The sequence below is a fragment of the Leucoraja erinacea genome, chromosome 9 (assembly GCF_028641065.1).
Source record: "Leucoraja erinacea ecotype New England chromosome 9, Leri_hhj_1, whole genome shotgun sequence".
In the NCBI taxonomy this organism is placed as follows: Eukaryota; Metazoa; Chordata; class Chondrichthyes; order Rajiformes; family Rajidae; genus Leucoraja; species Leucoraja erinaceus.
Window position 1 is genome coordinate 23,676,492 of NC_073385.1, and position 20,676 is coordinate 23,697,167.

Genomic DNA, 20,676 nt, shown 5'->3' on the forward strand with positions numbered 1-20,676 from the left:
ACTGCGCCATTGTGCCATACTAAACATGAAGGACCAGTGACATGTTTCCAGATCAGCATGGTGTGCAACTTGAAGAGGAACCTGCAGGTGGTGGTGTTCCCATGTGAGAAACAAACTAGAAATGGGAGTCGACCATTCACCCCTCATAGCTGCTCTGCAATTCAACATGATGGCTTGTTCGCTCTTGCACTCGTTATCGCTCTCTCGCTCTCGCTCTCTCCCCTTGATACCTTTGTCTATAAATCCTTGCTCACTGACTTAGTCCCTGTCACCATCCACAGATTCACTACCTGAGTGAAGACATTTTTCCCCAGCCTAGTTCTGGAAATCGTGCCGGCACCCTTGTATGATCATCCCTCAAGGAAATTACCTCCTGCATACACTCTGTCCCACCCTCTCTGAAATTTGTATATTTCACTGAGATCCCCTTTCATTTGTCTACATTTTAGCCTTTAGTTTCACTGCACTTCCTCTGGAGTAAGTATAATCTTTCTCAAAAAAAGACGATACTCCAGGTATGCCCAATTAATAAGCCACTCCTATATTCGAAACCACTTACAGTGCAAGTCAATGTAGCATGAAACATTCTAAATGTTTGCCCCCTGTGCATGTTTGATTTCAGTGACCGGTGTACACAGACAGAAAGGTCTTTCCACCACGTCACAAACACACCGTTTAAATAATCTGCCTTTCTGCGTTTTCTTACTGAAGTGGATAACTTCACATTTGTCCACATCATACTGCATCTGGTGTCTCCCACTTGCTCAACACCCACTCGTAGACATGCCTAAATCACTTTGAAGTCACTTTCTGTTCTCACAACTCACAATCCCACTCATTCATATAGGTGTTAAATTGAGAAAAATTACATTAATTTCCATTTTTATTGATGTACATTAAGAATAGTTTAGTCTGTGGATATAGATAAGTATCTTGATGATGGGAAGATTGTGGAAAAGCTTTGTATGTTATGAAAAATGAGTCAATGATGCCCAGATTGTGGAGGTGGAAGCAGGTATTTTCCCAGACCGCTCTCCAGGTTTTAAATTGCAAACCAAGAACATACCCTGGGACCTGCTGTATTTCTGTTCTACGTACAGAACTGTGAACTCAAGTTTCTCTTCAACACTTGTTAATTTTGGTGGCTGCTCTCATTATTGCTTTTCTGGGTTCAAACTCTTACAGCTGTTCTCCATTTCACTGACCTCAACAGTTGGATATAGGTCTCAAACAATTGAGGCACATCAATGCTGCGTACCTTTGATGAATAATTGGTAGTTTCTGTCCCAATTTTACGAATGGATAATTAGCCACACAGCACAATACCTAGTTTATTAGCAATCACTAATGATCATTTATTGCTGACAGGAACAATTAGTTGAAGATGATGTCATATTAATTTCTGAAATTATGCATTGACATGTAATTATAACTTTGTTACATTTTACAGACCATGTGATCTTTTTTAGCACGTATCACAGTCCTATGTGTTTGAAGACTTGCTTTTAATGTAAATGTTTGATAGAGATTTTGAAATTCTGAGGGGAAGCAGCAGACTGACACTGCTCACTTCTCCCCCTCTGTGATTGCTCCTGCCCTCTGGCTATATGACCTGGCACCAGCAAGCCCATGCTCTGACTCTCCTGCAGCTCTGGGTCTCACTCACCCAGACCTGCAATGAACCCCCAATTTGCTTCATTCCACGCCGGATCGACGCCTTCATTAAACGCTTCCTTGTTTACCTGGAGACTCGGGCTGACACTCTTTCTCGAGAGTGAACCTTTGGAAAGTGTCCGGCCCTGATGGTGCTTTTAGCCATGTCGTCAGAGCCTGCACAGATCGACAGGCTGAAGTTTTTGCAGACATTTTCAAACTTGCACTGTACCAAGATCCACACCTGCTTTAAAAGGACATCCATAATACAAGATTACATGCCTCGATGCATTCAGGCCCATTGGAAAGCAGTACTTTGGGTGGCTGGTTGTGGTGTAAATCAACTCTGCCTCAGTAATGACAGACCCACTTCAATTTGCCACAACAGATCGACAGTGGATGTGATCTTGCTGGCTCTCTACTTGGCACTGGACCTCTTGGTCAATAGGAACAGGTGCTACAACTTGGTATTCAACGCCATCATCGCTTCCAAATTCATCGTCAAACTCTGGGAACTGGCTGTCTGCTTACTCGAGGATCTGTATGCAACTGGATCCTTGACTTCCTCATTGGCAGACCTAAGTCTCGATGAATTGGTGGGACCAACTCCTCATTGACCGTCAGCACAAGGGTAGCATGCTCAGCCCCCTGCTCCACTATCTTCCATGTACCCACAACCATGTAGACAGACACAACTCCAACTGCAGCTTTAATTTTGCTGACGATACCTCCATCTTTGGACAAATAACAGGAAACGATAAGTCAGAGTACAGGAGGGAGGTTAATAATCGGGTTGAGCAGAGCTAGAACAGCTTAGCTCTTAATGTTAGCAGGACCAAGGAGCTGGTTGTTGACCGGGAAGGGAAAGTCAAGGGTGCATGAAACTGTGGTCTTCAACAGGATGATGGTGGAGAGCCAACAGCTTTGAGTTCCTAAACTAGGTATCCTGCACCTAGGATAGATGCACATCTCTGATCTATCCCGGGTCCAGCATGTTGCTGCAATCATAAAGAGAGGTCCAATGCCTTTACATCATCAGAAGTTTGAGGAGACACTGCTTGTCACCCAATACCCTATTGCACTTCAGTTTAGTATCAGTTCAAAGATACAGCACAGAAACAGGCCCTCCAGGCCACCGTCCATGCTGGCCAATGATCACCCGTTCACAAGTTCTATGTTATCCCACTTTCTCATCTACTCCCCATACATAAGGGGCAATTTATCAAAGCCAATTAACCTACAAGCCCGCATGTCTTTGGCATATCGGAGAAAACCGGAGCACCCATAGGAAATGCATACACTCACAGGGAGAATGTGCAAACACCACTAAGTCAACACTAGAGTTTGGGTTTAAACCTGCAACTCTACCAGATGCACAGTTGTGTACAGGGAGAGCACAGACTGATGACATCACACCCTCATTTGAAAATTTTAACACTCAAGAATGAAAGTGTTGGACAATGACTGGTCCATCACAGCTACCTGTACTGACCACCCCACCATCTAAGGAATGTAAAGAAGAGCTGCCTCACAAAGGCAGCCAATATCATCCAAGACCCACACCACCCTGGCCTGAGATCTGTTACTTCAATGTTCAGGAACAATTCTTTCCATCAACTATCACGTTATTGTACAACCCTCACCTCAACCCTATCTCAGCACTAAACTACTATGGAATTTGAATTGTTTTGGTTGCTCTACGTATTTTGATTTTTGCACTATTATGGTTTGGTTTACTTAAAATAAGTGATGATTTATTGTATATTTATTTTTGTTCTTACATTTAATGTGCTTGTAAAGCTGCAGCAAGGAAAACATTTTCAATGTTCCTTTCATGTCTGGTGCATTAGACAAATAAGTGTTCTTTACTCTTAGTAAAGAGAAACAAAGGTAAATCTAAACTTGAGGAATTCAGAGTAATTTTGCAAATACACAGGCTTTGGATTAAACAAGTTGTGTAACTTTGGATTAAACGAGTTGAGTTCTTGTCAGTGTTTAAGAAAAGAATAGTTAGCGGAAATGTGAATATGGCTTATTGGGGAAAGAATAACCATGTGGGATTACTACTACAGCTCACAGGGCAAATAAACACTGTTACACTTGGATTATCTAAATGGTCTATTTCCTGCTTCTAAATGATACATTCTAAACAATTCAGTGAAGACTGATACCGAGGGAGAGCCAAACTATTGAAATGAAACTTTAAAATGAGATTCAGAATCCTTGTTCCTGTGGATAAGGTTTAGGTTTATTATAGTCACGTGTACTGAGGTATAGTGGTAGGCTTTGTAATTCATGTAGAGCAACTAAAACAATTCAAATTCCATAGAAGTTCCTGTTGCTTACTAGAGGCCCATATTTGCACACTTGAAGGACCAGGGATTTCAAATGGGTAAATCTTGGTACTTTCCAGAATGTTATAAATTATGAATTTTATGGGCCTGTCCCACTTGGGCGACTTTTTAGGCGACTGCAGGAGGCAATGCAGTCGCCAGATGGTCGCCACATGTTCGCAGGTGGTTGCCGGGGAGTCGCCATCACGGTCGTGAGGAGTTCCCGCATTCTGGGGACTAGTCGCGGCCACATTATGGTCACCATGAATTTTTCAACATTTTGAAAAATTAGCGGCGACTAGAATGAAGCCGCCAGGGAGAGTAGCGAGAATTCACGAGCCGTAGGTGGGTCGCCAGGAGGTCCTAATGGCTTGCCAGGTGGTTGAAGGTTCTCAGAGGTTCTCGTAGGTTGTAGCCAGTGCTGAACGTTAAATTTCATTGGCTCATTGGGGAATAAAAAGGTAAGCAGTAGTTTTCAGAACCAAGGATAACTGACCAGCAATGTTAAATGTCTGCCGAGCTTCACAGCCGTGTATCTCTGGCATCTTAAAAGTTATCTCCACTCCTTCTCCCCCATTCTCCCCCTCTTTTAAAGGACTTACCGTACACTGTGCTTTAGCCGTCTTTTTACAGCGCCAACCTTCCTGTTCATCGTGGTGTGTGTCTGTTTCATCTTGGCTTTCACGGGCCCGTACGTTTCTGTAGGATTAATTATACAAATATGATGTGCGGCGTAGATTTTTACAAACTAATATATATATATATATATATGTTCCAGCCGATGGAAAACGTCTGGCATCAGTTGGGCTGGATGAAAATCACACGATAGTTCTCTGGGATTGGAAAAAAGGAGAAAAGCTTTCTTCAGTAAGGTAGGCATTTAAATATATAGATTACTGCAGGATCTTCTACAGGTAGTCGCTGGGCTCACCAGTTGTAACCTCATAGTACATATTTTCTTGGGCTAAACATGGAAATACATTTAATTTAGTTGTAACTGTATTTGATAGTCATTATAATATTAAATTATTAAATTCATTCTCGCTTTCAGTTTATATAATGTGAAATCCTATCACATGGCATGAAATGTTTTATCATGTTATTTTGATGTACTATTTCCCAGGAGTAATTTAATTCTTTTTTTTCAATTCAAATATTTGTTTGAAAACTTAGTTTTAAGATGTTTCCTAATACATTGTTTAATTTCTTTTCATGAATGGGTTAAGTCTTAAAAATTGATTTTTCTCAGAATTTTTCTATTTTGGCATTAATTTGTATTTGCTTCAAATTTGCCAGTAAATTTCTAAAGGAATTAAATTGAAGTGTAGTTAGCTCTTAGTAGCCGAGGTCATGCTTTAGTTTAAATATAATAAAAATGAACTGCAGATGCTGGTTTATACCAAAGAGAGACAAAATACTGGAGTAACTTAGTGGGTCAGGAAGCATCTCTGGAAAAAATGGATAAGTGATGATGTTTTCTCCCGACCCAAAATGTCACATAGTGATTTTCTCTAGTGAGTTACTCCATTTTGTGTCTATCATTGTGCTGTAGTTTTTCGTGCACATCTACAGTACATGTAGATATGACCAAATATTTATACAGATGCAATATGGTTACAATATAATCTGTTAGATAAATGAATGTAATACTTGTATGGGAGAAATTTGTGATTTATGAGACATTGTCATCTGCTGGGACTCGTGTTCTAGTGAATTAAAGAAAGAACTAAGGCCATAACAAAATCATTAAACTGAACAAAAGATTTTGTTGAGGGGAAACTTACTAAATTTTTTAAAAAAAGGACAAGGTAATGGTGCTGAATGGGTAATGATAACTTCTCTGGCAGAGGGTAAATAGGAGAATTGTGGAAGTTTCTGTGTTTGCCATTCAAGAAGTAGATTAAGTAATAATACTGTAGACAATGACTTTGTGCTGTGTATGATAGATGGTTTTCTAGATCAGCTTTTTCAGTATGTTCTATCGTGCAGTGATAATGAGTCAACTAATAATCTGGCAGTTAAAGGACTTTGGGGAAATGATTGTAATATGATATAACTTTTTTTTAATAAAGACTGAAAGTAATTTAATCGAATCAGATACTAGGGTAAATAACTAAGCAGAACAAACACTGAGGTATAAGGTAGGGTAAATTGCAAAGGTTATGTCCATAAACAAATAATGACTAACATTAAAGAAATTAATACAGTTTTACAATAAACATGTATCCCTTTTCAAGACATAAAATCCCAACAAAAGATGTGGCCCAGCCCTGGCTAACATGAAATTTTAAAGATAGCTTTGGTCAGTGGAAAAAAGCTTATGTTGGCTAAAGATCAGTAAGCTGGAGTACTGGGAAATTTCAGAAATCTGCAAAGGATGACCAAAAACTCCAAAAGGAAAGGGATAGAAGAATACAAGAGAAAATAAGTGAGAAACAAAAAAAGACTGTAAGAACTTCCATAGATATGTAAAAAGAAAAAGATTAACTAACATCAATGCATTCCTAGCAAATTGAGATGAGAAATGATGTTAGGGAATAAGGAAATGGCAAAAAAGTTTAACAAATATTTTGGCTTGCTATCGAAAATCTGGTCTAGGGTGAATGAGCAGCCAAAATAAATTGACATTAATTAATGGGATTGTAAGGCGATGAGTTCTTAGGAGTTGATGACCTGCATCCAAGTTACTTCGGAATTAGTGGATGCACCAATTGTCATCTTCCAAAATTTCATATTCTAAAGTGGTCCAACTTATGAACATAATACCCACAGAAAGGAGGGAGGATAAAAACAAGGAAGAGATTACATAGAATCTATTATTGTGATAGTAACTGGATAGAAACTGGATTTTGCAGATTGGGATTCATGAAAGCGGAATAGCTTTTGACTAATCAGTTTTTTATTGTTATAATCAGGAACAAAAATAATAGGCAATCAGTTTATGTAATGGAATTGAACTACCTGAAGTCATTCAGCAAGATGGGACTTTATTAAACAAAGTTGGAGCATATGATTTAAGGTAATACATTGGCATAGATTGAAGATTATTTTAAAGACGGGATAGAAATATATGGGTCATTTTTGGTCTGCGAGGCTGTGATAAATGGAGTTCCACAGGGAATGGTGCTAGGAGCACGAGTGTTCAGAATCAATATCAATGATCTGGATGATAGGACCAAGTTTAATATATTCAAGTTTTGGTCTTGCGGTGGCAGGGTGAGATGTGAGGAGGATATAGAAATGTTTTAGCAGAATTTAGATGGAAGCATGGGAGCAGACATGGCAGATGGAAAATAATGTGCAGTCATCCACTTTGCTAGAAAAATTAGAAAGGCAGAGATATTGCAAAGTGTTAGTATTTAGAAAGATATCGGTGTCATTGTTAACAAATCAGTGAACAAACGGGTAAAGCAAGCAAGGAGGAAGTCAATGATTGTTGGCCTTTATTGCAAAGGATTCAAAGAGTGAAGTGGCTTGAATGCAATTATGTGAAACCCTGGTAAGTCGACACTTGGAATATTGTATTCAGACACAGTCCCCATCCGAAGAAATGACGTCACTGCGATAGTAAGAGTGGAAGATAGGTTCACTGGATTGTTCCCTTCCCTGGGTGGTTTATGAGAGATTAAGCAGATGGTCACATACCCTCTCGAATTTAGAAAACTAAAGGTGATCTCACTGAAATATAAACAGTTTGAATGTATAAATAAAAGGATTAAGTTTCCCTTCACATAGAAACACAATAATGGGTTGGCTGCAGTGTCTTCAACTATGAATAGTGAGTATTTGGAAAGTACTAACCAATGACAGAATGTTTAAGACAATAAGATTTGGATATGAAGGGAAGCACGGGATAGTGACTGAAATAAAATACCTCCAATAATCTTATTGAATGGTGGATCAGGCACAAGGACATGAATGTGCTGCTTGTATTTCATGTGTCCTCTTTCTTGTGCAATACGAAATTTTCAATTGAAAATATTGATCAATTTTTTTTAGAAATGTGTTTTTGTAAGGAAACAAAAGTAAAATTCAAAACTGTTTCTTTAGAGGAAGTGCAGAGAAGATTTTTGTTGTCAAATTGAATCCCTATATACCAGACAAGTTGGTAACAGCTGGAATAAAACACATCAAGTTCTGGCAGCGAGCAGGTAGGACAGTAATTATAATTATTTTTATACCAACAAATGCTTTTTTTGTTGTTTCTTGAAAACTATTTGTTTTGCTCGTTGATGAAGATTCAATTAATCTCAAACATTAGGGTATTTGAGGAATGGAAGGTTTGCTGAATCAAGTTTTTCGGGATATACTTTCTGCAGATATTATGGGGACATTAACGTTGAATCATAAACATTGCTAGCTAAGCAATATGAACATTAGCTTTATCAAGCACGTCGCATATTCATGTGAAATTGCTATCCAGTTTGTTTTTTTTTAACAATTTTGCTAAATGGTTGAGAAATGGTTTTCTATGTGTCTAAATGTTTTGCAAAGAGTCATACAAAAAGAAAATACTGGCTTGAATAATACTTTTAATCAATGAAAAATGAAAAGAATGTTTTCAGAACTTATAATGGAAGATTATATGTTCAAAGGGCACTATACTGGTCAGATGTTCTGAATATTTAGAGGTAAACTTGTATGGAAGGTGAATTACTCTTGGGTACTGTCACTCTTTCTTATTAACTATTGATCCAAACTTGAAGGACTTCCAAGTGACGATGTCTGCACAAGCTTACCTGCAGAAAGTTTTTTTTTCTTTAAAGGATACACAAGAAACTGCAGATGCCAGAACCTAGAGCAAAAAACAAAGTGATGGATGAACTCAGCGGGTCAGGCAGCATCTCTGGAGGGAATGACTGATATTGTTTCGGGTGGGATCCTTCTTCAGACTGATTAATTTATTAAAGAAATGTCATAACACAAAACATCACCTGACAATTCTCTCCAGAGATGCTGCCTGACCAGTTCAGTTCCTTCGACACTTTATTTTTTTAATCTTTAAAAAACCTTTAACCCTTACTGTGTGGTATCTGCTCCACAATTGTGAGGCAGTGCTCCACAATAACCATTCAAAGCTACAAGTATCTTTCTTAATGTTCTGATTGTTCATCGGGGACAGTTGTTAAAGATACTTTAAAAGTGTAATGTTTTTAATTTATTCTAAGGAGGTGGACTAACAGGAAGAAAAGGCTGTTTTGGAAGCATGCGGAACACTGAAACCATAATGTGTGTGGTATATGGTTGGACAGATGAAATGGTTTTCTCAGGCACTTCTGCCGGTGATGTCTGTATATGGAAAGATATGTTCATTATTAAGCGAGTAAAAGCCCACGATGGTCCAGTTTTCAGCATGCAAGTGCTGGAGAAAGTAAGAAATAAAACATCTTTGACTTTAAGACTATAATTAATTGAAACAGGGATTTTACTTTAAACTTCTATCATTGTCTGTTATGTTTGCTATTTTTCAAAGTAACCATCTTATATAATGCAAGATCTGAATTATTTGTTCCCTAATTGAAACTTTGGTTTGAAATTCTGAACATTTATATTTCTCTATCCACCAGGCACAATTGAAAAAGATCTCCATGTGAGAGATATGCTTGAGTGACCTTTATTTAAACATAATAATTATGACCCACAGTATAATTTTCTACATTTATTCCTCATCCACTATTCTGCATGTTGCATATGGCATGCTTGCCTTCACTGATCGGGGCATTGAGTATAAACGTTGGCAAGTCATGTTGCAAATGTATAAAACTTTAGTTAGGCTACATTTGGAGTATTGTGTGGATATGGAGTCTTTGGAGAGGGTGCAGAAAGGTTCACCAAAATATTATCCGGATTGGAGAGTATTAGCTAAAAATTACAAAAGGCTGTACAAACTTGGACAAAGGTGGCACAGTGGCGCAGCAGTAGATTTGCTACCTTGCAGTGCCAGAGACCCGAGTTCGATCCCGACTATGGGTGCTGTCTTTGCAGAGTTTATATGTTCTCCCTGTGACCGCGTGGGTTTACTCCGAGGACATCGGTATCCTCACGCACTACAAAGATGTACAGGTTTGTAGGTTAATTGGCTTGGTATAAGTGTAAATTGTCCTTAGTGTGTGTAGGATAGTGTTAATGTGCGGGGATCGCTGGTCGGCACGGACTGAGGCCGATGGGCCTGTTTCCGTGCTGTATCTCTAAACTAAATTAAACTAAACTAAACATGGAATGTTGTCTCTGGAGCATTGGAGACTGAGGGACAACCTTGTAAAAGTATATATTAGAGGCCTAGATAGGGTAGGTAGAGTCTTTGTCCCAGGTAGAAAATGTCAAATGTTAAATAACTTTAAGGTGAGGTGGCATGGAGTGAGGGAAGTTTAAAGGAGATGTGCAAAGATTTTTTTCTATACAGAATGGCAGGTGCCTGGAATGCACAGCCAGAGGGAACAGATGGAAGTTGATACGATAGTGATGTTTAAGAGGCATTTGGTCATGCACACACGGATGGAGGGATATGGATCATGTGCAGGCAGATTAGATTAGTTTAATTTGGCCTTATGGTCAGCACTTAGGGGCCTGTCTCTGCGTAGGGCTGTTCTATGTTCTACGTTCTGAATCAGCTCACTGACGTACAGTGATACTGTGTATCTCCCCCATCCACAACCCTATCCTCAAATGTGAGTACTCGCTATATCCTTTCATCTTATCTCTGTACTTTACTAAAGCCATCAACCCTCCGAGACCATGGCGTTACTCTGATGCTGGCTTCTTCTGCATCTTAATATTCCCTCCACCAATCCCCGGTGCTGTCCTGTCCAATACTGGTGTTGTGATGCAACATGGGAATTCTTCCTATCCACTTCCATTTCTTTTTACAAGCAGCAATTAAACCGAGGTACTCACAAAGCATTTAGCCAGAAAGTATTTCTACCGAAGTAATTATTGCTTGGCTGGAGTCATTGTTTTCCTTTATTGGTAATCTACCACTGTCTTGGATGTGCTTTGAGGGAGTGCCATAAAATGAATAGGCAACAGCTATAGTTTGGCGATAGCACTTCGGACTTGAATCAGAGGATTGTCTTACCTTTTCACTTTGTCTTTAAACTGAGGAAACCTCTGTACAAATAGAAATATACTGTGGAAGTCATTAGCTCCCTTTGAATAATTTTCGATTATACATGCTAGTGAAAAGTTTTTGTTACGAATATCTTTTCAGTAGCTTGTGCTTCTTTCTCCAGGGGTTTGTCACTGGTGGAAAAGATGGTGTTGTTGTACTCTGGGACGACACGTTTGACAGATACCTGAAAACATATGTTATCAAACGTTCTGCACTAGCCCCTGGCTCTAAAGGTACATTGATTTAATATAGTTACATTTGTGAACCTGATGTTTTGTCTTTAAAATACTGATCTCTAAGTTTTGGTGTTGGCGATACAGCATGGATTCCACACCGACCATTCATCACCAATTCACACCAGTTCAATGTTATCTTACTTTCGCATCCACTGCCTACGTGCTTGGATAATGAACCTACAAACGTGCACACCTTTTGGGCTGTGAAGGGAAACCAGAGCACCCGGATGAAACCCACGCGGGTCATGGGGAGAACGTTCAAACTCCCCACAGAGGGCACCCCTGAGGTTATGATCAAACCTGAATCTCTGGCGTTATGAGGCTGCAGCTCTCCCAGCTCCATCACTGTGCCACTGATAGTTTTAATATGAGGAGTTGCAAAGCAGACTGATTAGATGTAAAAGGATTTAAATTGAATAGGCCATTAAATGATAAATTAAATTTGATAACAAATGTAAAATGATGAGACAAAGTGCTGGACTAACTCTACGGGTAAGGAAGCATCTCTGGAGAACGTGGGTGACATTTTGGGTCAGAACCCTTCTTCAGACTTAAAATGATGCGACAGGAGAACAGTAAATATTTACAAAATAAATGGAAAATAATCCAGGTTTATTGGTGGACAGACAAATAAAGCCATCCAGTGTGACCAAGAATTATACATGCATAGAGTAGAACACAGACAATAGATGTGACACATAACCTATGCAGTGTGTTAGTGCCTTCTGGAGTACTGTATTACAGGAATGACATCAAACCCTTTTGAGTGGGTGTGGTTTTGGCTACCTCGGAAAAAAAAGCTAGCTGGCAGAAAGTTTGGTCAATGCATGCTCAGGTTAACACATAAAAGATGATACTCCTGTAGGTGATGCAAGTTGAAAATATCAATGATGAATATACCTTCTGTGAAATTAGGAGTGCTAAATATTTTCCAAAATTGAGATTTGCAGTGTTAACGGTTCATGTCCACCCACAAAAACCACACGCGTTTCTTTCATGGCCAGACAGTAAATACCGCAGCACCATGGAAGTGAGAATCTTGGTGGAAGATACTGCAAAGAGAGTTTATCGGCTCACTGAATCTATACTGGCAATGGCGCATTCCTATCAGTCTTATTCCCCACTTAGTTCCCTGCGATATATTCTCTCTTGTACATCTATAACTCTCGAGTCTCCTGCTGCCCATGTGCATAAGGGGTAATTGCAGCAGACGATTAACCTACCAACCACCACATCTCTCGGGATGTGGGAGGGAATTGAAACATCGTGAGGAAATGCATACAGTTTCTGAAAGAATGTGCAAACTCCACACAGGCAGCACCATAGGTTAGGGCCGGGACCAAATCTAGGTCACTGTGTGACTACAGCACTGAATGTGGTGCAGCCCTTGCAAAACGACTACAAATACCAAGAAATTAAACAAAAGTCATATCCAAGACTGAGAGGACATAAATTACTGACAAATATGTCAAAATTAAACAGGCTTTGATAGCCAAGACATGGGCATAAAACACTAATGCGAATAATATGGAGTTGGAATGGGTGCTGTTGGCAAAATGCACAGAGGGCTTAAAGCATGAATTGTTGGATAATTCTGTCCCCTCTACTGAATTATATATATCTTGATTCATAATAATAACCTAGTTAATGTAAAGTTAATTTATATAAAATACTCCCTAATCCAGAGAACGTACATGATACAAATGGTAATTTCTCCCAATAGTGATAGAGGCCATATTGTAATAATTGGTCATTAGTGTTTAATTCATTTCCTTTTTGGAATTGTTTATGTTTTTATAGGTCTGTTAATAGAAGACAACCCTTCTATTCGTGCCATATCCTTAGGCCATGGCCATGTACTTGTGGGTACAAAGAATGGAGAAATATTAGAAATCGATAAAAGTGGCCCAATAACCTTGCTGGTTCAGGTATTTAAAATTGTCATTTAATTATTGTTTATTAATAAGACCAAAAATAAGACCTTGTTTTAGTTTATACAAACAGACCCCCTTTGTGGCCTTTCCTCGGTTTTCTAAGTATATTGTACTCCTTGATTTAGAATGCAATTTTGTCAAACCCTTCTCGGGTTGGACCATCCACATACAGTTTCAAGAACACCAACGTGAGAACAGAAGTACAAATAACTAATAATAGTATCACAGGTTAACAAGAGCATTCATAAAATTAAGCATATAGGACCAAATAGCATATAGGACCAAAATTAAGCATATAGGACCATATAGGACCTGTAGCGCCTCCTACCATCCGGGAGGCGCTACAGGTCTCTCCGTAGCCGAACCAGCAGGTCGAGGAACAGCTTCTTTCCGGCGGCTGTCACTCTACTCAACAACGTACCTCGGTGACTGCCAATCACCAACACCCCCCCCCCCCCCCCCCCCACTTATTACAAATTATTTTTTTTATTCAAATCGTTTGCTATGTCGCTCTTCAAGGGAGATGCTAAATGCATTTCATTGTCTCTGTACTGTACACTGACAATGACAATTAAAATTGAATCTGAATCTGAATCAAAGATAATTTCCAGAGGGATAAAATAAAATTGCAGAGAAATTGTAGCTAGATTGAAATTGAAATTCTACTCAGTCATAGAGTGATACAGTGTGGAAACAGGCCCTTTGGCCCAACATGCCCACACCAGCCAACTTGTCCCAGCTACACTAGTACCCCCTACAGCTAATACCCCCTAATCCTGGCATCATTCTGCTAAACCTCCAATCCACCTTTTCGAAAGCCTTCACATACTTCCTCTAATGGGGCAACCAGAAGTGCACACAGCACTCAATATGCAAGCTAACCAAAGTCCTATATGGCATTATGGTTTCCTGACTGTCATGTCCCGACTATGAAAGCAAGCATACGATATACCTTCTTTACCACTCTATCTACTTGTGTTGCCACTTTCAGGGAGTTATTACCTTCTTGATCATTGAGTGGTGCTACCTTCACCCTGGTGAGCTTCTTGTTTTTATGTTGGTGTAAATTTATTTGGATTTTCTTTAATCTGCCTCACTAAAGCTATTTTGTGGCCCCTTTTGGTCCTTCTAATCACCCACCTGAGTTATTTCCTCCTTTCTTTATATTCCTCAAAGGGGCAGTCTGATTCCCTCCTCTTAAATCGGGCATGCACCTTTTTTCTTTCTGACCAAATTCACAATCTCTTTGATCATCCAAAGTTCCCTGACTTTACCATCCTTATTGGAACATGTCGGTTCTGAACTTCAATTAACTGGTCAGATGTAGACTTATCTAATAACAATTGTTCCCCGTTTACCCTCTTAAGTTATTTTAGTTGTAGTTTGCCTTATTCCAATGTAATGGTTTCCTGCAAGGTCCAGCCTTTTCCCTATTCAAAACAATCTTACAAATAATGTGATTGTGATTACTATCCCCAAAATGTTCTTCCACTGAAACACCAGTCGCATGGCCAGGCACATTTCCCAACACAAGGGACAAGACAAGGTCCCTTCTCCGGTTGGACCATCCACATACATTCATGAAATCCTCTTGGATACACCTCACATGTTCGGCCCAGTCTAAGCCTTTGGCACTGAGCAAATCCCTGTCAACATTGGGGATGTTAAAATCACACACTTAAAAAAAACGTTGCTTTGGCATCTTTCGGTAATCTGTCTACATATCTGTCCCTCTCTCTCAAGATTGCTATTGGAGAACCATATGAGTGTTTGTATCCTTCTTATTTCTATGCTGTACCCATATCGCCTCAGCGGACAAATCCTCCAGTATGTCTTCTCTGAGTGTTTAAGAAGGACAAGATGCTGGAGAATCGAAGGTCCAAAAAAGTGGAGAAACTCAGTCTTCATCACATGAGTGGTTTCGGCCCGACACTCCCATTTCCTTCGCTCCATAGAGCAGTGTAACTCCTCAGCTTCTTTGTGTAACTTGTCTTCTCCTGTTGCTGTGACACTCATTAGTATCATGTCAAATGATCATGATCATGTCTAAAACATCAAAACACCAGAACATTGAGCTGCCAGTCATATCCTTCTTGTAACCATATTTCCACAATGGCCACAACATCATAGTCCCAAGCACTGATGCAGACTCTAAGTTCATCTGTTTTCTCCACAATATTCCTCGCATTGAAATAAACACAGTTTTAGCCCATCGGCGTCACCATATTCCCTCATAGACAGTGAGTATTAACTAGTTTGGAGATAAATATTCAAAGGACACTCGACTATTCAAATCAGTGGAGCTGAAAGTGGAAAATACCAGGAGATTGTGGTGGGTAGGTATGGCGAAGATACTGGATGTACTGATCATAGTTTTCAATGGACTGAAGAGTTGATTTTTTTTTAATGTCTGTGATCCTGTTTATTTCTGCTGAAACTCATTCTGATGAAGTTACATGTCAAAGAGCTCAATAACAAGCCAAGCTTAATACCACTAAGCATGCTTTGTGGAGCTGAACAGGTCGACCTCAGCTAGGTTTGACTGCTAGACTATACGGCAGCAAATGCAGTAATGATGTAGCCAGGCACCATCTGTTGATAACTATGCAGAAAATATAGATAACTGACTGGAATTTTAGTCGGATATTTTTAAAGAATTTCAGATGTAGAAATCAGTGGTGGCAGTTTAAAAAGTGAAGCTATTAAGCTGAAAAAGTTAATGTTTATTACTGTGATTAAATAACGTGAAATTATACTCGCAAAATCAGAATATATTATTGATCCTTGACTTCATGGTAATAATTTTTTTCCTGCATCCTTTGAAGGTCAACAGGACCAATAAAATAAGCATTGACATTTGTTTGGCAGGGTCACATGGAGGGTGAGGTATGGGGCTTGGCTGTTCATCCCCATTTACCTATCTGTGCTACCGTCAGTGATGATAAAACTCTGAGAATTTGGGATCTCTCCCCTAGCCACTGTATGCTGGCTGTACGTAAACTAAGAAAGGGTAAGTGGGAAATGTTCATGAACGTTAGTTAGTCTTCGCCAGATGTTGCCATTTGTTGAATGTTTTAACTATGTCATCAATTCTCTGTACTAAGGCTGATTGCATACTAGCTTTCTATTGAATGAAGCATCTGATAGTTCGCTGGTTTTGAAATCCAAAGAGAATCTATTATGAACAGCATTGTTGAGATAATCAGAGTAAAACTCAAGACTTTGAGGAGAAGCACAGCCCTGTCACAAATCAGAACTTGCTAAAAATGTGCCCTCTTTTTCCATACCCTGAATGTTCTTGCCCCGAGCCACAAGCATCTTCTGAGGATAACCAAAGTGTAGTTTCGTCTCTGATTCTTTCCTTATTCTTGAGGGCAAACAGAGATGGACAGTAAATGCAAGTGCAGTGAACAGAACTTCATCCTGCCTGTGAACATAAAATACAATTTCTATGCAAGTCTATGTTATTACACTTATAACTTGTTAATCTAGTGACACTGGCAATTGACAAATTAATTTTGCTGCCTTAGTTTATAAAAGGGGTTATGATATATCTAACATTCACTGGAAATAAAAACAGAAAATGCTGAAGTACAAAATCAACAACAAAAAAAAACTCAGCACAGCAATGATGAACTTGGTGCGGAGATAATTGATGAAGTCAGGTTGCATCTGTGGATAAAGAATTTCATCAGACTTTTCCAGTTTTTATTTGGTTACCCTTTGTGAGGTTAGAATTGTGTTTGAGGCAAATTCCTGTTTGTGTTTTGGAACTTCATTTGTTTTGGACTGAATGAAGCAGTTCAAACCCTTGTCAGGGCACACGAGGTAGGTGAACTACAAGTGTACATAAGGACTGATCCTATTTTGGATGGCATGGGAATTGACCAGTTCAAAGTATCAAAGGTATTTTATTAGTCACATTCACATACACCGAGGTGTAGTGAAGTGAAATGCTTTTTGCCATTTTGCAGCACACAAAAAAAGAATACAGACATAACACCAATGAGAGTCTTAAACACAAAGAACATCCCCCCACAATGGCTCCCACCATGAGGGAAGGCACAAAGTCCAGTCCCCAACCCCAGTTCACCCATAGTCGGGCCTATTGAGGCCTCCACAGTTGCCTCTATGGAGGCCCGATGTTCCTGGCCGTTCTCGCCGGGTGGTGGTGCTCCGGCGTTGGGAGAGTCCTCACAGCGGCCTGGGAACCCTGGAACGGCCGCCTCCGTACTGGAAGCCGCGGCTTCCGAAGCCGACAAGGCCGCGCCGGTTGGAGCTCCACAACTGGCGATCTCGTCGCGAGATCCCAGGCTCCCGGTGTAAAGTTCGGCGCAGCTGGCCGCTCCTCAGACTCGCAGCTCCGCGATGTTGTTCCCAGTGGTCTCAGCTCACCGAAGCTACAGCGCGGCGACCCAGGCAAGGCATCGCCCGCTCCACGATAGCGCTCCAGCGCTGTGCCGCCGCCGAAGCCGAGGTTCTGCGCAGTCCCCGACAGGAAACGCCACTCCAGGCCCGCTGGTAGGCCGCGAGGAAGGGTCGAAGCTGCAGCCCGGAGAAAAGCTGCCTCTAGGGCCAGGTAGGTACCCTGAAAGGTAGTTTCCCCCTTCTTCCCCCCCCCCCACATAAAAAAGTCTAGACCTCCAAACAAAACACTTTAACTAACTAAAAATAAAAATAAAACGATGAAAAGACAGACAACTGCTGGCAGGGCAGCCGTGCACAGGACAGCGCCCCGTGCACAGTTCATCTTTGCTGTGCTGATTTTATTTTTGTGTGGGGAATTTAGTGTAAACAAGCTTTTAATTCAGCCACCTGGTGTGGATGCTTGTGCGAGCTAAATGTAAGATTACTTTCTTTATGAAAGGGTACAAGACTGTAGGGAGAGTGTGGCAGAGTGGGACTAATCGGATTGCCACTGCTTTGAGCTAGTACAATGTCTAAATGGCTAACTTCTGTGCTGTAAATTTTGCCAGTGACGGCTTCATGCAAAATTACGTATGCAACCAATGCAACTAACATGCAACCAACTAGAATGAAAATTGGAAAGAAACAAGTAAATTTACAGAGATTAGTATTTGTACCTTGAGGAAATACTGCATATTCATGGCTAGTAGACATACAGTATTGTAAGTAGCTGAAAATAACCAATTTAGTGAGTGATGAATGAAGTTGGGTAGAGCATGAGCAGGTTTTATAAAGTAACAGGGAAGTAACATATTTGCGAGGCCTTATCTTTTAAAAGGTCACAATGTATGATATTTTGCTTCATTTGAAATGAATGTCAACTGACTCCAAAGATGAGCAGGTTTATAGTCATAGAGTGAAACAGTGTGGAAAGACGCCCTTTGGCCCAACTTGCCCACATGGCAAACATGTCCCAGCTACACTAGTCCCACCTGATGGCGTTTGGTCCATATTCCTCCAAACTTGTAATATCCATGTATCTGCCTAACTGTTTCTTAAACGTTAGGATAGTCCCAGCCTCAACTACCTCCTCTGGCAGCTTGTTCCATACACCCACCACCATTTGTGTAAAAAAAGTTACCCCTCAGATTCCTATTTAATCTTTTCCCCTTCACCTTGAACTTATGTCCTCTGGTCCTCGATTCCCCTACTCTGCATCTACCCGATTTATTCCTCTCATGATTTCATACACATCTATAAGATCACCCCTCTTCCTCCTGCGCTCCAAGGAATAGAGACCCAGCCTACTCAACCTCTCCCTATAGCTCAGACCCTCTAGTCCTGGCAACATCCTCGTAAATCATCTCTGAACCCTTTCAAACGTAACAATATCTTTCCTATAACAGTTTGTAAGTTAATTGGCTTCAGTAAAAATTGTACATTGTCCTATCATTGTAGGATGGTGTTAGTGTGCGGGGATCACTGTTCGGCACGGATTCACTGGGCTGAAGGACCTGTTTCTGTGTTGTATCTCTAAACTAAACTAAGCTAAGCTATGTGATTTTATTTGTTTTGCTTCAATATAACAGTGGAAGAGCTGAGACTGCAAATAAATCTGAAACCTTATTCTGTCTCTTGGACACTGCATGAATACGGGTGGTCTGCATTTACTGATGAAAGAATATTATTGGAATAATTTAAACTTCTTTGTTGTTTTCGTACAGTTCTTTATGTCCTGAAGTGTATCAAAGTAGACAATAGAAATCATTTGTTAACATAAAACACCAATTAGCACTTGGGTATTAAGTTAGAGTCTTTGCTGTCTTAATCACAGGTGGCAGATGTTGCTGTTTCTCTCCTGATGGGAAATCTCTCGCTGTTGGCCTGAACGATGGAAGTTTTCATATTGTGAATCCAGACACTCTTGAAGATCTTGTTACATTCCATCACAGAAAAGAGCACATTTCGGATATTAGGTTTTCCCCAGGTATCTAGGCTGAGACAGATAATCAATTCTTCTGTTTGTTTAAAAATTGACCGGTTCTAGATAGTACTAGAACATATCCATTGAATATATTACCACACTTCAAAAGTTGTCAGAATTTTACTAGCTTCTGAAAAATAGAGGCCGAATGTTCGCATATTAAAAATGTTTAAATAGTTCTTAATAGAGAAATCAAACTGAAGTGCATTAATTTAGTTGAAGAACTTTAAAATGCTGCTTTGTTTTAAGTATTTAAGTGTCTTCAATGTTTTTAAGAGGTGGTACTGATGAGGAATGTTGATGAAGGGGTGGTGTTTGATCTATCAGTAAACAAAATATTGCATCACTCTTTATTAAATTTGTTCATTTATAGCATGAGGCCAAATATAAAATCTGATTATGATGTTAAGAGCGCAGCACAATTAGCTGTCAATCCCTCTTTACTTCTGCCATAGAATAAGATCAGTTTCCTGTATTAATCCCACAACTATTGAAACCTTATACATGTCACATTATGCACTTTAATCACTTGAAAGTTGGATTGTTACTCCCAAGACTTTCATCTGGAAGGACAATGGAATAGATGCATGCATGGTGGTAATAACCATATAACCATATAACAATTACAGCACAGAAACGGGTCATCTCAACCCTTCTAGTCCGTGCCGAACACGTATTCTCCCCTAGTCCCATCTACCTGCGCTCAGACCATAACCTTCCATTCCGTTCCCGTCCATATAACTATCCAATTTATCTATTTAAATGATAAAAACAAACCAGCCTCCACCACCTTCACTGGAAGCTCATTCCACACAGCCACCACTCTCTGAGTAAAGAAGTTCCCCCTCATGTTACCCCTAAACTTCTGTCCCTTAATTCTCAAGTCATGTCCCCTTGTTTGAATCTTCCCTACTCTCAGTGGGAAAAGCTTATCCACGTCAACTATGTCTATCCCTCTCATCATTTTAAAGACCTCTATCAAGTCCCCCCTTAACCTTCTGCGCTCCAGAGAATAAAGCCC

The 20,676-nt window shown here is 40.0% G+C and overlaps 1 protein-coding gene across 1 annotated transcript in view; it reads left to right on the forward strand.

Moving 5' to 3' along the window:
- LOC129700127 (echinoderm microtubule-associated protein-like 5) overlaps positions 1-20,676 on the forward strand; it is a 134,892-nt gene that overhangs the window by 71,659 nt on the left and 42,557 nt on the right. The window contains 7 exon segments of the mRNA XM_055640339.1: positions 4,765-4,858; positions 8,037-8,137; positions 9,155-9,357; positions 11,216-11,327; positions 13,131-13,258; positions 16,133-16,274; positions 19,506-19,658. Coding sequence (XP_055496314.1) covers positions 4,765-4,858; positions 8,037-8,137; positions 9,155-9,357; positions 11,216-11,327; positions 13,131-13,258; positions 16,133-16,274; positions 19,506-19,658 — 933 coding nt within the window.